The 15,000-nt window shown below is 53.7% G+C and overlaps 1 protein-coding gene across 1 annotated transcript in view; it reads right to left on the bottom strand.

Annotated features, from left to right (window-relative positions):
• LOC307081869 (mannosyl-oligosaccharide 1,2-alpha-mannosidase IA) overlaps positions 1-14,237 on the bottom strand; it is a 117,866-nt gene extending 103,629 nt beyond the window's left edge. Inside the window, exon 1 of the mRNA XM_079745233.1 lies at positions 12,857-14,237. Within this exon, the coding sequence (XP_079601359.1) occupies positions 12,857-13,426 (570 nt within the window). The 5' untranslated portion in view covers positions 13,427-14,237. The remainder of the gene's footprint in view (positions 1-12,856) is intronic.
• Between the last annotated feature and the right edge of the window lie 763 nt (positions 14,238-15,000).

Genomic DNA, 15,000 nt, shown 5'->3' with positions numbered 1-15,000 from the left:
AGAGAGAGGGGGAGGGAGAGAGGGGGAGAGAGAGGGAAAGAGAGAGGGGGGAGCGAGGGGGAGGGAGAGAGGGGGAGAGAGAGGGAAAGAGAGAGGGGGGAGAGAGGGGGAGGGAGAGAGGGGGAGGGAGAGAGGGGGAGAGAGAGAGGGAGGGGTAGGGCAGGTGAGTTAGTGCTGAGAGTGTATTTTCCACTTGACCTTGTCGATTTAGAAACAGCCGGAAGCAGCGACCCCTCCTCCCCCCTCTGACCTCTGACCTGCGCCCGCTGGCCTGCTCAGCAGTGCAGGCGCCTGAGAACCTCCCGCGCGGTACCACCCTTTCTGGTTCCTGTTGGCTGACTCAGGGCCAGAACCCATCCTGTCATGTGGCCTGATAGCACCAGGGAACAGGGGGGGGGGTGTGTGTGTGTGTCTTTGTATGTTCCCTATGTGTGTGTGTGTGTGTGTCTGTGTCTTTGTGTGTTCCGTATGTGTGTATCCTATGAGTGGGTTCTAAGTGTGCGTGTTTGAGCTATATGTGGGTTCCGTGTGTGTCTGTGTGCAAATAGACACACACTCACCTAAAAGGTAAGACTGCAGTCATTGTGGATGAACACACAGCTTCACGGCATCTTCAGGACCACCACCATCATCATCATCATCATCATCACACTGTGCAGCCTCCTGTGGTGCTCAGTGAGAGAGAGAGAGAGAGAGAGAGAGAGAGAGAGAGAGAGAGAAGGCTAGGGTTTCCATCGGTTGCCCCGGCAACGAACGCCTCAAGGTTTTTTCGCTCAGGTGACCCAACGGAGACCCCTGATTGGTCCAGGCCGTGGGCAAGGCCAGGTTGACCTTTGCCATCACGGCCAGGAATAACTGAGGGAACAAGCTAGAACACACACACTAAAACACAAACACCCACACACACACACACACGGCAGGTGGAACACACTGGAACACACTGGAACACACACAAGGACACAAGGGGAAGGTGGAACACACAGGTGTGACCACTGGCAATCTTCAGCTCCCATGATGCACTGGGGATCATGCTGAGGTGTGTCCCCCCCCCCTCACCGTACCGCCCTGTTGCCCAGACCCATCCTCATCGTTCTAATGGCTGACCTGAACTCCGTCTACAGGGAGCCCGGAGAACTGACAGAACCACCGGAGAGAACGCCGGCCTTACCGGACCTCCCGGCTCTGGAGATCCACCGCCACTGGCCTCCAGCTAGCTGATCAGCGCCGCGACCAGTTAGCCACGCGCTAACCTCCGCTGGCCTTCAGCTAGCTGAGCAGCGCCGCGACCAGTTAGCCACGCGCTAACCTCCGCTGGCCTTCAGCTAGCTGAGCAGCGCCGCAACCAGTTAGCCACGTGCTAACCTCCGCTGGCCTTCAGCTAGCCGAGTAGCGCCGCGACCAGTTAGCCACACGCTAACCTCCGCTGGCCTTCAGCTAGCCGAGTAGCGCCGCGACCAGTTAGCCACACGCTAACCTCCGCTGGCCTTCAGCTAGCCGAGCAGCGCCGCGACCAGTTAGCCACGCGCAAACCTCCGCTGGCCTTCAGCTAGCTGAGCAGCGACCAGTTAGCCACGCGCAAACCTCCGCTGGCCTTCAGCTAGCTGAGCAGCGACCAGTTAGCCACGCGTAACCTCGGCGGCGGCGGCGGCAGCTCACCAGCGCTGGGCGGCTCTGAGCCTCCCCAGAGCTCATTACAAAGCAGCATCACTGTCGCCACGGTGATTCAGGCTGACAGCCGCCCCGATAGGAGCGAGAGAGACATGAAGAGAGGGGGGAGAGAGAGACACAGAGAGAGAGAGAGAGAGAGAGAGAGAGAGAGAGACAGAGAGAGAGAGAGAGAAACACAGAGAGAGAGAGAGGGAGTGATGAGCAGAGATGGAGATAGAGGTTAAACCGTTAGCGTGAGTTAGCATGACTCAGGCTCACCCTGGACCGTAGCGCCGCCGCCGCGCGCCAGCTCACCCGTCACCCCGAGGTCACATGACACGAGGACAATATCAACAACAACACCAGAGATACAGAGGGGGGAGGGGGGGAACAACACTGGGGGGAGGGAGAGAGAGGGACGGATGGAGTGAGTGAGTGAGTGAGTGAGTGAGTGAGGGGGGAGAGAGAGCGAGAGAGAGAGAGAGAGAGGGGGGGAAAGCAAGAGTGAGAGCGAGGGAGAGTGAGCGTGCGCGAGAGAGAGAGAGAGGGGGGAGGAGAGAGAGGGGGAGAAGAGAGAGAGAGGAGAGGGGGGAGAGAGACAGAGTGCGAGAGGGGGGAGGAGAGACGGGGGGGAGGAGAGAGAGAGAGAGACAGAGAGCGAGAGGGGGAAGGAGAGAGAGGGGGGAGGAGAGAGAGAGAGGGGGCGGAGAGAGAGAGAGGGGGAGGCGAGAGAGAGAGAGAGAGAGAGAGAGGGAGTGGGGAGGAGGGAGAGAGAGAGCGATAGAGAGAGAGAGAGAGGGAGTGGGGAGGAGGGAGAGAGAGAGCGATAGAGAGAGAGAGAGAGGGAGTGGGGAGGAGAGAGAGAGAGACAGTGATATGAGGTCCGGGCCTCCGGTTATCGAGCCGTTTCCTCTCATACTGCGTATGAATTATTAATGCAGATACCAAACAAATCAATTCATCTCCGCGAGGGTTTGAGTCCGCAACCTCTGCAGAGGTCATCGCTACAGTCCCACCAACCCCTTAAACATACCCTTAACTCAGGTTAATGGTCAGAACCTGCTCACCGTTTAAAACCAACCATCTTAAACCTCCACTTAACTCAGGTTAAGGGTCAGACCCTTCCCACTGATATATAACAACCACCTTAACCTCCCCTTAACTCAGGTTAAGGGTCAGACCCTTCCCACTGATATATAACAACCACCTTAACCTCCCCTTAACTCAGGTTAAGGGTCAGACCCTTCCCACTGATATATAACAACCACCTTAACCTCCCCTTAACTCAGGTTAAGGGTCAGACCCTTCCCACTGATATATAACAACCACCTTAACCTCCCCTTAACTCAGGTTAAGGGTCCATAACCTCAGTGTTTGTCTGGAGGCAGAGGCAGATGAAGGTTGCAGAAACAGGAGGCTTGTTGTGTAGTTCTGTCTGTTGGATGTGTCTGGATGAGCGAACACGTTAGCCTCAGTCCATTTAAAGGTACAGGACGCTGCTTCATGGGAACGTTTTTACTGAAGTGAAAGACAAACAAATGCATAAAGGCTACCTGACTCTCGCGAGGGTTCTTGATGCCACCAGGCTACTTGATGCCACCAGGCTACTTGATGCCAGCAGGCTACTTGATGCTAGCAGGCTACTTGATGCTAGCAGGCAACATAATGCTAGCAGGCTACTTGATGCTAGCAGGCTACTTGATGCCACCAGGCTACTTGATGCTAGCAGGCTACTTGATGCTAGCAGGCTACATAATGCTAGCAGGCTACATTCCTTTCCATGAAAAGACACAAGCTAAGAAAAAAAACATTTCGATAACAAGGAGACAAAGGTCTGGTTCAACCCCTCGTTGCTGGTGTGGGACCATTGAGACCAGTAGGACCAGTGGCCAGGATGTGGTCCCACTACACATTTTTTACGTTTCTTCATTTACATTGAGGGCATTCAGCAGACGGTTTTAAACAAAGCGACTCACGTTAAGTACATTTGTCAGCAGAAAGAGAAACAACAATATATCTGTCGGTACCGTAAGGTACCGACAGATATATTGTTGTTTATCTTTCTGCTAAAGTGCCGAGCACTAACTAACTATCTAACTAACCATCACTAGGTTAACCCATTCCCCGTATACAACACAGTTGGCTAGGATACGACGCAACACAATGCTGAGGACGCACAACATACAATGAGTGTGTACATTAAGTGCCAGGGCGCACTAATGTGATGCTTTATGCTTCTTTAACTCCAGTCCTTGGTGAGGCTGATATCTCCTCAGCTCCGGTCTGGAGGAGCTGAGCGTTAATTTGCTAACATAACCTTGATCCGTTTAACGTCTCCCCGCCCGGCCGTCCTTGCCCATCACCCCCGCCCCCCCCGTCCTCTGATTCAATCACCGTGGCGGTGCCTCTCTCGGGGCCGGGGTCAGACCCTCCTTTACTCCTCATCTCTTTATCCCTCCGGCTCCTCTTATCTCCACTTATCATCAGACTATAATCAGCCTCTGGGTTTCCGCCCTGCGCTTCTCTCGATATCCGACCAGCCCGCTGAGGACCTGGGGGAGAGCAGGCTCAAGGGGGGGGAGGGGCTGGTCCTTCCGATACCGATACCAGCATCGGGAATTCCTCCGATATCGCCTGAAGATCTGCCGGCAGTAAGTGACGCCACTATACATTGCTGACATCGTAAGGGAACCCTTCAATGAGAACAAGAGCTGCTAGTAGTCACGGCGCCAGATGCTGTATCGGTTCACCCTCGAGCTCAGGAATCGTATCGGGAAGGAAAGAGTGGTGTGGGAACATCTCTAGGAAGGGGTTTGGACTGGACCGTCTAAAGGGACTGAACCCTCTGCATGGAGGGGAGACACGGCAGAACGGGCCAGAGCTGGACCTGGGAGGGGTCAGGGGTCAGGGGTCAGGGGTCAGACTCAGGCAACGGGAGCTGCTCTAGCCGCTAAACACCCCCGCACTAGTAGCGCCCCCTCTTGGTTACCTTGGAGGCCCACAGGAGAAGGCGTCTTCACACCGAACGGCGGGTGTTGGGGAAGAGACTGGAGGAGGGACGGGGCGGTGGAGGAAACGAGGGGAGGTACACACACACACACATAGAGAGGTACACACACACACACACATAGAGAGAGGTACACACACACACACATAGAGAGGTACACACACACACACACATAGAGAGGTACACACACACACACATAGAGAGGTACACACACACATATAGAGAGGTACACACACACACACATAGAGAGGTACACACACACACACATAGAGAGGTACACACACACACACATAGAGAGGTACACACACACACATAGAGTGGTACACACACACACACATAGAGGTACACACACACATATAGAGAGGTACACACACACACACACACACACATAGAGAGGTACACACACACACATAGAGAGGTACACACACACACACATAGAGGTACACACACACATATAGAGAGGTACACACACACACACATATAGAGAGGTACACACACACACACACACATAGAGAGGTACACACACACACACATAGAGAAGTACACACACACACACATAGAGGTACACACACACACAAGGAGAGGTACACACACACACATAGAGAGGTACACACACACACATAGAGAGGTACACACACACACACATAGAGAGGTACACACACACATAGAGAGGTACACACACACACACACACAAGGAGAGGTACACACACACACACACAAATAGAGGTGCACAGACACACACACACAAGGAGAGGTACACACACAAAGAGAGGTGCACACACACACACAAGGAGAGGTACACACACACAGAGAGGTGCACACACACACACACACACAAGGAGAGGTACACACACACACACAAAGAGTGGTACACACACACAAAAAAAGAGGTACACACACACACACACAAAGAGAGGTACACACGCATACACACAAAGAGAGGTACACACACACACGGCACAAGAAGAGGTACACACACACACACGGCACAAGGAGAGGTACACACACACAAACACACACACACACACACACGAAGAGAGGTACACACACACACACACGGCACAAGGAGAGGTACACACACACACACACACACAAAGAGAGGTACACACACACACACACAAAGAGAGGTACACAGGGTCCTCAGAGAGGCTGGGGGTCCAGAGAGGCTGCGTGCTCAGAGAGCTACGTAGCAGCTGGCTTAGCGTTAGCTGCAGCCCCCCTGCGGCTGTGAAGCGCTGAGTTATACGCCGTTATGAGTGTCATTGCTTGCGGCCAGCACGCTAGGTACCCGCCTACATGCAGAGCTGCTAGCCCGCCGCGGTGCGCTAACGAGCCTTAGCGCTCGTTAGCTAAATCCCTTCATGCAAGGCCTCAGACTGTCTCACAGGTAGACCGGCTACACTGAGACTGTCCCTTAAAACACACACACACACACACACACACACACACACACACACACACACACACACAGTGAAATACACAAACATACATATACAAAGAGAACCACCCACACTGACACCCACACACAGGCAGGCATTTTTCAGCAGATCCACCCTGGATTATACACACAGGCGGATCAGGACATGTACATCTGTTCCTTGTTCCTGCTGTTGGATTTCTCTGTGATCGACTTGTTTTCCTCGATCCCTCCAAAATCCCTGAAGAGATAAAAACACACACACAAACAACCAGGCACACACACACACACAACCACACACACAAAACCATAAAACACGCATCTCCCCAGACAAACACACAACCCCAAAGACATGCTCTCACACACACCACGCACAGACACACAACCACACACACACAAAACCATAAAACACACATCTCCCCAGACAAACACACAACCCCAAAGACATGCTCTCTCTCACACACACACCACGCACACAGACCCCCCTTCCCCCGTCTCCGCGGCGACCACTGCCCGCTCCTCATTTGCTTGCGCCACGCAGCCCCCACAAAGACCACTTTGGGGGAACAAGGGTTTGTGGATTAGGAGGTGACTCAGCTGGAACCCGCTCACACATTCCTCTCCCGCCACGGGCAGCGGCCGGGGGAGCGGAGGACCCAGAGCTCATACCTCAATCTACCGCCATGCTCCAAGACCAAAGGTCTCTCCCCACAGGAGTCTCACCCCACAGCCGTCTCTCCCCACAGCCGTCTCACCCCACAGCCGTCTCACCCCACAGCCGTCTCACCCCACAGGAGTCTCTCCCCACAGCCGTCTCACCCCACAGCCGTCTCACCCCACAGGAGTCTCTCCCCACAGCCGTCTCACCCCACAGCCGTCTCACGACACAGGAGTCTCACCCCACAGCCGTCCCATTCCTCACTCACGTCTCACTCCAAAGCCGTCTCACCCCACAGGAGTCTTACCACACACTAGCCCCTACTATACACAACCCCTCCTTGCTCCCTAATGACCTGTCTCTGTACTGTCTAACCCCTACCTGCCAGAGGAGGCTGGAGCTGAGCACACAGCAGCAGGATGTGTTCCTACTTGTTGCTACCACCGGGTTCAGGCCTCCTCTGGTTGGCTGGGGGTGAAACCAGCCCAACACACGGAGAGAGAGAGAGGGGCAGAGAGGTGGAGAGAGGAGGAGGGAGGAGCAGAGAGGAGCCGAGAGGAGCCTAGAGGAGCTGTGAGGAGCAGAGAGGAACAGAGAGGAGCTGAGAGGAGCAGAGAGGAGCAGAGAGGAGCTGAGAGGAGCCGAGAGGAGCCGAGAGGAGCAGAGAGGAGCAGAGAGGAGCAGAGAGGAGCTGAGAGGAGCCGAGAGGAGCAGAGAGGAGCAGAGAGGAGCAGAGAGGAGCAGAGAGGAGCTGAGAGGAGCTGAGAGGAGAGGAGCCGAGAGGACCAGAGAGAGTCTACAGCGTTGGACTCTTTGCTGATGAGAGAGTCAAAGGAATTTACTCACATTTATGATGAAGTGGTTATTTCATGTCGTCGCTTCATATTGAATCTAAAAGCACTGAATGTAAATCATGTCAAATGATTTACATTCAATCTACTCAGCGTATCCATAGTAACAAATCCAGCACAGAGCTCGCAGACGGAGCTCAAACGAGGAAAAGAAAGAAACGACAGCCGCACATTCAACTAGGAGGACAATCAGAGGAGCCTCCTCTGATCGACGCTGGAGAAAGGGCCGCCACGCAGGGATCACCGGGAAGGGTTTCCGACGGGGTTGGTGCTCGGGGTTAAACTAGTCAAAGTGTCTCACTGGAGGTTTCCCTGGTTAGCGTGCTGCTCGGCGGGTCTAGCCACACGCTGACACCAATGACCCTAAACGCCTGACGCGGGCCTGATGCCGTGGCCCCCGAACCTAGACTGTGTAGCCCCGCCCGTCTTGCCGTCCCCCTGCAGAAGGGTCTGGAGAAGAGCGATACACTTCTTTCTCGTTTCGATACGTTTTTGCGGGAGTCAATCTCCAAGCTGGCTTCTCCCCCTGGCGCGCGATTGGCTGGTTTAACACAATGAAAACAGGGAAGCGACGGCAAGCAGCCCATCGCGTACAGAGTCAGTTGAACTAGTTGATCAAGCCTCTTGTGCTGAAGAAAAGGACAGCAGCCTCCCCAGTCCAACGAGCAATCTACGATTGAGCTTGGTCTGGCGATAGCCAGGCTACCCCTGAGCCATCACTACCCCAGCCTCCGCCCCGGCGTACCTCCTCCGCCGGGGCGGAGGGTCATGAGTCTGAACAGCGACGCTTTGATGATGGAGGACTGTGATTCCTCTGGTGGAGCCTCATCTGACCCGAGGCGATGGCATCTCTTATCCTCGCTCTGCCGACAGGGAGATCAGTGGCCCTGTGCACCGCGCCATCCTCTGAGTGACAGCTGCGTTTGATGCCTGCTTCCTTCCACTCTGAAATCAGCAGGAAGGAGAACTTCTGAGGGCTCGATGGATTCCCAGAGATCCAAGGAGTCGCAACTTCAGCACCGACTTTAAAAAGGAATCGGCGTTCCCGTTACCGTCCAAAACAAGTTCCCCGGACCTGTCACTTACGGTCGGTCTCCACTTAATGATGGCGGGGGTGAGGGCGCCCAGACGCACACACAGTCGTTCAGAGGCCATTAGTCATCTGGGGGGGGGGGTCCAGCCACAGAGTGCTGATGAAGAGAATCACGGTCGCCAAGGTCTCCGATGGTCGGCCTGGGAGCGGCCGATCCATAGTGCAGAGTGAGCTGGCCGCAGCTCCTCATCAAAGCCTTAATGGTGGTAATGAACAAAAGAGGCCCGATTGGACGAAACGCTCGTGTAAGCATTTAGCTAATGGAGGGGCCCCTGCTAATGAGTGTCCCTGGCCCCTGATCCATCCTATCCAGGGCCGGCCTGGAAACATCAGTACAAGCTGAGGAGAACTTTAGCTTTAGCCAACAGATACTCCAAACATTCGGAGAAGAACAAGAAGAAAAGTCGGATTCACTCCTGAATCTGAGCCGTCGATGTAAACAGGCATACCACAGAATTATGTTTTTTTATTTATAAACTAAAACAATCAAAACATTAAACTAATTAGTTGGGATTCCAATAGCTACCTCACTAACGAATATTCGGGCTCACTAATCTTAAGTAAGAAACAACAACACGAAAAACAACAACAGTACTACTACAGTCTGTAGCCCCAGTAGCTACCACATTATGTAGCTCTTGTAGCTTCTATACAACGGTAGCCTATATGGAGCTCTAGTTGCTAATATACTACAGTAACTAGTAGCTAATATACCATATAAATAGCTCTACAAGCTGCTACACCGTATATGTAGCTCTAGTAGCTAGCTGCTATACAATATATGTTGCTCTAATAGCTGCTACGGTGTATAGCTAGCCGTAATAGCTGCTACACGTATATGTAGCTTTACTAGCTGCTACACTGTATATGAAGCCCTAGTAGCTGCTATATATGTAGCCCTGGTAGCTACTATATAGTGTGCGTAGCCCTAGTAGCTGCTATATATGTAGCCCTAGTAGCTGCTATATATGTAGCCCTGGTAGCTGCTATATATGTAGCCCTAGTAGCTGCTATATATGTAGCGCTAGTAGGAGGCCTATCAGGAGGAGTGTTTGGCTCCGTTGACCTATAAATCAGCGGGTGCCCTGGCAGGAGGTTCTGCAGCTGAGGGTCGGTGACCTGAAGCATTAAGGCGGTCATTGTTGCTATTAAGCTGTCCTGGAGAGAGACACCCAGACAACCAGGCTAACAGCCCTGCAGAGAGACTGGCACCCAGACACCCAGGCTAACAGGCTTGCAGAGAGACTGGCTCTCAGACAACCAGGCTAACAGCCCTGCAGAGAAAACAATGCTAACACAATAGCCCTTAAGAGACAACAATGATAACAAAACAGACCTGAAGAGACAACAATACTGACACAACGGCCCTAAATAGACAACAATGTTAACACAACAGACCACAACGACAACAGCAGCTGGAGCAGTGAGCAGGCGAGAGAGGCAGGAAGTCCTATAAAAGGAGAGAGAGAGAGAGAGAGAGAGAGAGCGAGAGAGAGAGAGAGAGAGAGACATTCTATACTATTGGTGGAGTACAAGAGAGAAGGGGGGGAGCCCACAGGCCACTCCGAGGGGGTCTGAGAGCACTGTTCCTGACCAATTAGGCGTGAATAAAGAAACTTAACTGGGGGCCTTTCTCTCTCTCTCTCTCTCTCTCTCTCTCTCTCTCTCTCTCTCTCTCTCTCTCTCTCTCTCTCGTGTGTTGTTTACAACCATTGAGGACAAGGCCAGTAGCATTCCCCCCCTCCTCCAGGTAGCATTAAGACTGTGTTTCGATGGACTGGTTCCACCCAATATGGCCTTCCACTAAGGCCACTGGGTGAATGATGTCACCAGTGGCCCAGTGAGTGTCTTGTTGTGGCGCTACGTGTTCCCATGATGCACTGCTTCGAGGCAGATTGTCACACTGACCCTCAACCCCATTACCTAAACCGAACCATCTCAAACCATCACTAATCTCCTTAATACCCTATAACCAATCAGGAGCCTGCGTGGCACCAAGCTAATGATGTAGGGAGGGGAGGGCAGGCCAGGGTCATCCAATCACAGACCAGCTGCTAATCCTACCTTCTAAAAATAACCCTCTCCTGTTGGACCTCCAGACTGTCACTCGGTCAGGACTTCAGACCCGGACGAGGGGGAAGCGCCTCAAGGACTGTGCAATTCAAATTACTGTATCTATCCTAGAACGTCTCACACACTCGCACACACACACACACACACACACACACACACACACACACACACACAGTGTACTACATTTACATCGATCAGGGGCTTTTATCCAAAGCCACTTCCAATAATTTGTCAAAAGAAAGAGAAACAACGATATATATCTCTGTCTGTGCAGTGAAGATGTTCATAGAACCAAGTGCCGAGCACTAACCATCACTAGGTTAACCCGTTCCCGTATACAAGACAGACAGCTAGGATAAGATGCTACACGCTACTAAGTACTATTTTTAAGTTCCAGGACGGACAACATATACAAGTACAGGGTGAAGCACCGCAACGGACGGAGAGAGGAGGTAAGGAGATAAATTCCCCTCTCTCACTTCCTGTCCTCGGGCAACCCCACCCCACATCACTTCCTCTTGCCATTTCCTGCACGGTGCTATCTGACACATCAATCACATTAAACATTGCTCATTACACTCTTCAGGACACCTTGTTAAACACGTTTTAATATTAATGGATTAATGAATATTAATATTAGTTTGAACTATGATGCTGAGGCGGGCAGAGATTGTTGTTTGAGATGCTGAAGATATCGGAATAATTTCTGCTAGAGAGAGAGAGAGAGTCGTTTGGTTCAGTACTCTCATGAAATGATATCACTTACACGCCATGTGTGTGTGCGTGTGCGTGTGTGTGTGTGTGTGTGTGTCAGCTGAGGACAAACAGCTGGAACTGCAAGGTGATCTGACTGAAACAGAATGAATTGTGTTTTCTTTGACGGCGGTGTTTCCAGTAAAACCGTCGATAACTCATCTCAACTGTCAGCACCCATCACCATGCCCATCGGACATGTTGAACAGTATCGACTGTCTAACTCCTTTCTCTGGTCTGAGCCTGATGGGACCCAACATCATCAGCATGTGCTGGTAATATCAACCACACACCCCCTCTCAGTGATAAGTAGTTCCCTCCAAAGTCTATGTTGTTTCTTCCAGACCTTCAGGTTCCGTTAGATCGCCGTACACTTGTACTTTACAGTAGATCACTGTACACCTGTACTTTACAGTAGATCACTGTACACCTGTACTTTGCAGTAGATCACTGTTCATATATACTGTACATGTTGCAGTGCGCTCTGGTAGCTTTCCTGTGTTGCAGGAACGTACGATTGTCGTGGGGGTTTCTGATGAGTGGATGTGACAGGTGGGCGTGTCCCTGAGCACGGTGCACCTGCAGACAGACCTGCCTGTCAGAGCCGACGTCCTGCCAAAAAGTGATCTTACAACAAAAACATTCAGGTCTGAGCTGCCAGAGGTGGTGCTACAGGAGGACGGAGAGAGAGAGAGAGAGAGAGAGAGAGAGAGAGAGAGAGAGAGAGAGAGAGAGAGGCAGTGAGAGAGAGAGACAGAGAGCGAGCGAGAGACAGAGAGAGGGAGAGACCCATGCTGGCTGCTTGTTCAGCAGACCAGAATATCTTTCTGTGTACCCAACAGAAAGAGACGAGAGAGACAGAGAGCAACAGAGAGAGACGGCTGGCGTCCAAGAGCAACGGGCCAGCCTGGCTGTGTTGCTTTAAGTGGCTACAGATGTGAGCCACACTCACACACACCAGCACGCCCCCATCAAACTGCAAAATATTAACTGTACACTCCCCGCTTATCGGAACGGAAGATAACGGGTCTGTAACGGTGAGATGCATGATGCCTCTTGTTCGTTAAACGGGTTCTGTGACTCTAAACACTAAACAACGGATCACCTTGCGGGTTACAACCCGGGCACACGTCCGAGCGTTCATCACCACACCGCCGTCAGGCTTATAACACACACACAAACACACACACACACACACACACACGCACACCACCTACACTTACACTTACACACACACGCAAGCTCCATCGCTACCAAAAACATCAGCAATGATGAGCGTTCAGCGCATGCAGTTCTCTAAGATCTACCAGTTCAGAAGAACTAGTAGACTGTGGACCAGGACCAGAACGCGGCCTACCTCTCGGACTTTGTCGCGTCTCTCGGCGGTGAGGGGGTCACTCGGCCGGCCCATGTCCTTCCCCAGCGGCGCTTTCAGGAGGCACCTCCGGAACGTGTCGTAGCTGAAGGTATCCGACTTGTTGGGGTCCTGGTTGGAAGCTGTGGACCTCTCCGAGGTGGACTCGGCCCTGGACCGGGAGGCGGTCTGCTCCTCTGACGCCACGGCCCCTCCGTCTCCCCCCGCAGCGACCGGCCGGTCCTCGGTGCCCGCCCCCCGGGTCACGGAGGGGGACTTACGGGTGAAAGGTCTGACCTTAGTGCTGGTGGTCTCCCCCTTGGCCGAGGAAGAGGTCATCCCCCGCGGGGTGTCCGGGTCCTTGGCTCGCTTCAGGTCGTTCTCGGAGCCCACGGTGACGGGCTGGGTCTCCGTCCTGGACAGGAAGATCCGCTTGAGGCGGACCGAGTCGGGCAGGAAGAACAGAGCCCCGAAGCACAGCGTCACCAGGCCGGACAGGAACAGCAGGAACACGAACTTCTGGGAGAGGCGCAGACCCGGAGCCGAGACCCCGGGCAGCTTCCGGAACACCATGGTCCGGCTGGGGGACTGGGGGCTTCTGTCTCTCCTGGTCGCTCTCCTGGTCTTTCTTCTGGTCTCTCCTGGTCTCTCTTCTGTCCTCTCTCCTGGTCCGCTCGCGACAGCACCAAAAACTTTGTGGTGTCTCTCTCTCTCTATCGATTGGCTGTCCGCTCCCTGAAGGTTCCGCCCGCTGTCAGCTGAGCCGTCATCCTCCGCCCTCCGCCCCCATCACCGGGGATCAGCGGCGGGATCAGAGACACACGACGAGCACCGTGCTAACCGCACCGCCGAGGGTCGGAACACACCGCGGGCGGAAGATCAGCGCCGCGCGGAGGGGGGGGGGAGGCGCGGGGTCTGGTGGTCGACCACCTGGACAGACTTCCTCAGGAGATCACCGCGCGATCGGATGGCGTCGCTCGGGCCTCTGAACTTGGATTTGTTTTCGCGTCGCGTCGCGTCCGAGGCGTGCGAAGCGTCAGCAGGACGACGGTCGGGGGGCGACGACACGCAGCGCGCAGCGCACCACCGCGCTGCCTCTCGTAGCGATCCACGGCGCGCGGAGCCTCTGGATCATCTCCCGGAAGCTCGCGCCGAACACCGAACACACACGCCCGGGGCTCTCTCCGGTGCGCCGGACGGATCACGGTGCAGCCCGGTGTCTATCCGGTACAGTTGTTTGAAATGAACGCGTGTGCCTCTCTCATGCCGCTCTCCCGCCGCGTCGCCGTCGCTCTCGGTGGAATCAGATTCCTGATCGCGAAACGCAAACAAAGGATCGGTTTGTGCGACGCGGTGTGCAAGTTCTCCTCCTGTCCGTCACAGAACCGGTGATCGCGGAGAACAGCCTCCGTACTCCGTTCCGCCCGGGATACCGCAGACACAAAACGCGTGTACGTCCGTCAGCCTCCGCTAGTGCGCGCTGAGTGAGAGAGAGGGGGGGGTGAGCGAGAGAGCAGAGGAGGGAGAGGAGCGAGAGACACTGAGGGAGGGGAGAGAGAGAGAACGACTGTTTGATGCTGCTGATGCTGAGAAGGCAGGCGGTCGATGGTGATGGATCCCCCCTCCGCCTTATCACGACGCGGGGGGGGGGGGGGGGGGGGGGTACACACACACACAGACACACGCACACATACACATAAACACACACAGCTCAGAAAGGTGAATGGGAATATTCTGATGTCTCCATCAAACCACTGGTTCCCAGTAGAGCGAGAGAGAGCGAGAACATCTTGAATTAAACAAAGTGCTGTGGACCAGACCGGACCGGGACCCGCTAGAGACCCCCTAGAGACCCCCTGGAAATCAGGACCCCCTAGAGATCAGGACCCCATCAGAGACCCACCAGAGACCCCCTAGAGACCCCCTAGAGACCAGGACCCCCTAGAGCAGCATTACTCATTGCGCGGCTCGCAAGCCACATGCGGCTCGCCAAGCCTCTATTTGCGGCTCGCATGGCGGTTAAAATATACAGTGATATGATCATGCAGTGAATACAGATATTTAAAAAAACAATACAAAGAATTATTTAAAAAATAAATCAACAGCGGCATTAAAAGGTGGAAATATAGCCTTGTCTAGAAAATATT

Source organism: Pollachius pollachius, assembly GCF_949987615.1.
Source record: "Pollachius pollachius genome assembly, chromosome: 1".
Taxonomy (NCBI): Eukaryota; Metazoa; Chordata; class Actinopteri; order Gadiformes; family Gadidae; genus Pollachius; species Pollachius pollachius.
Note: the sequence above shows the minus strand (reverse complement) of the source record. Positions and strands in the feature narration are given on the sequence as shown.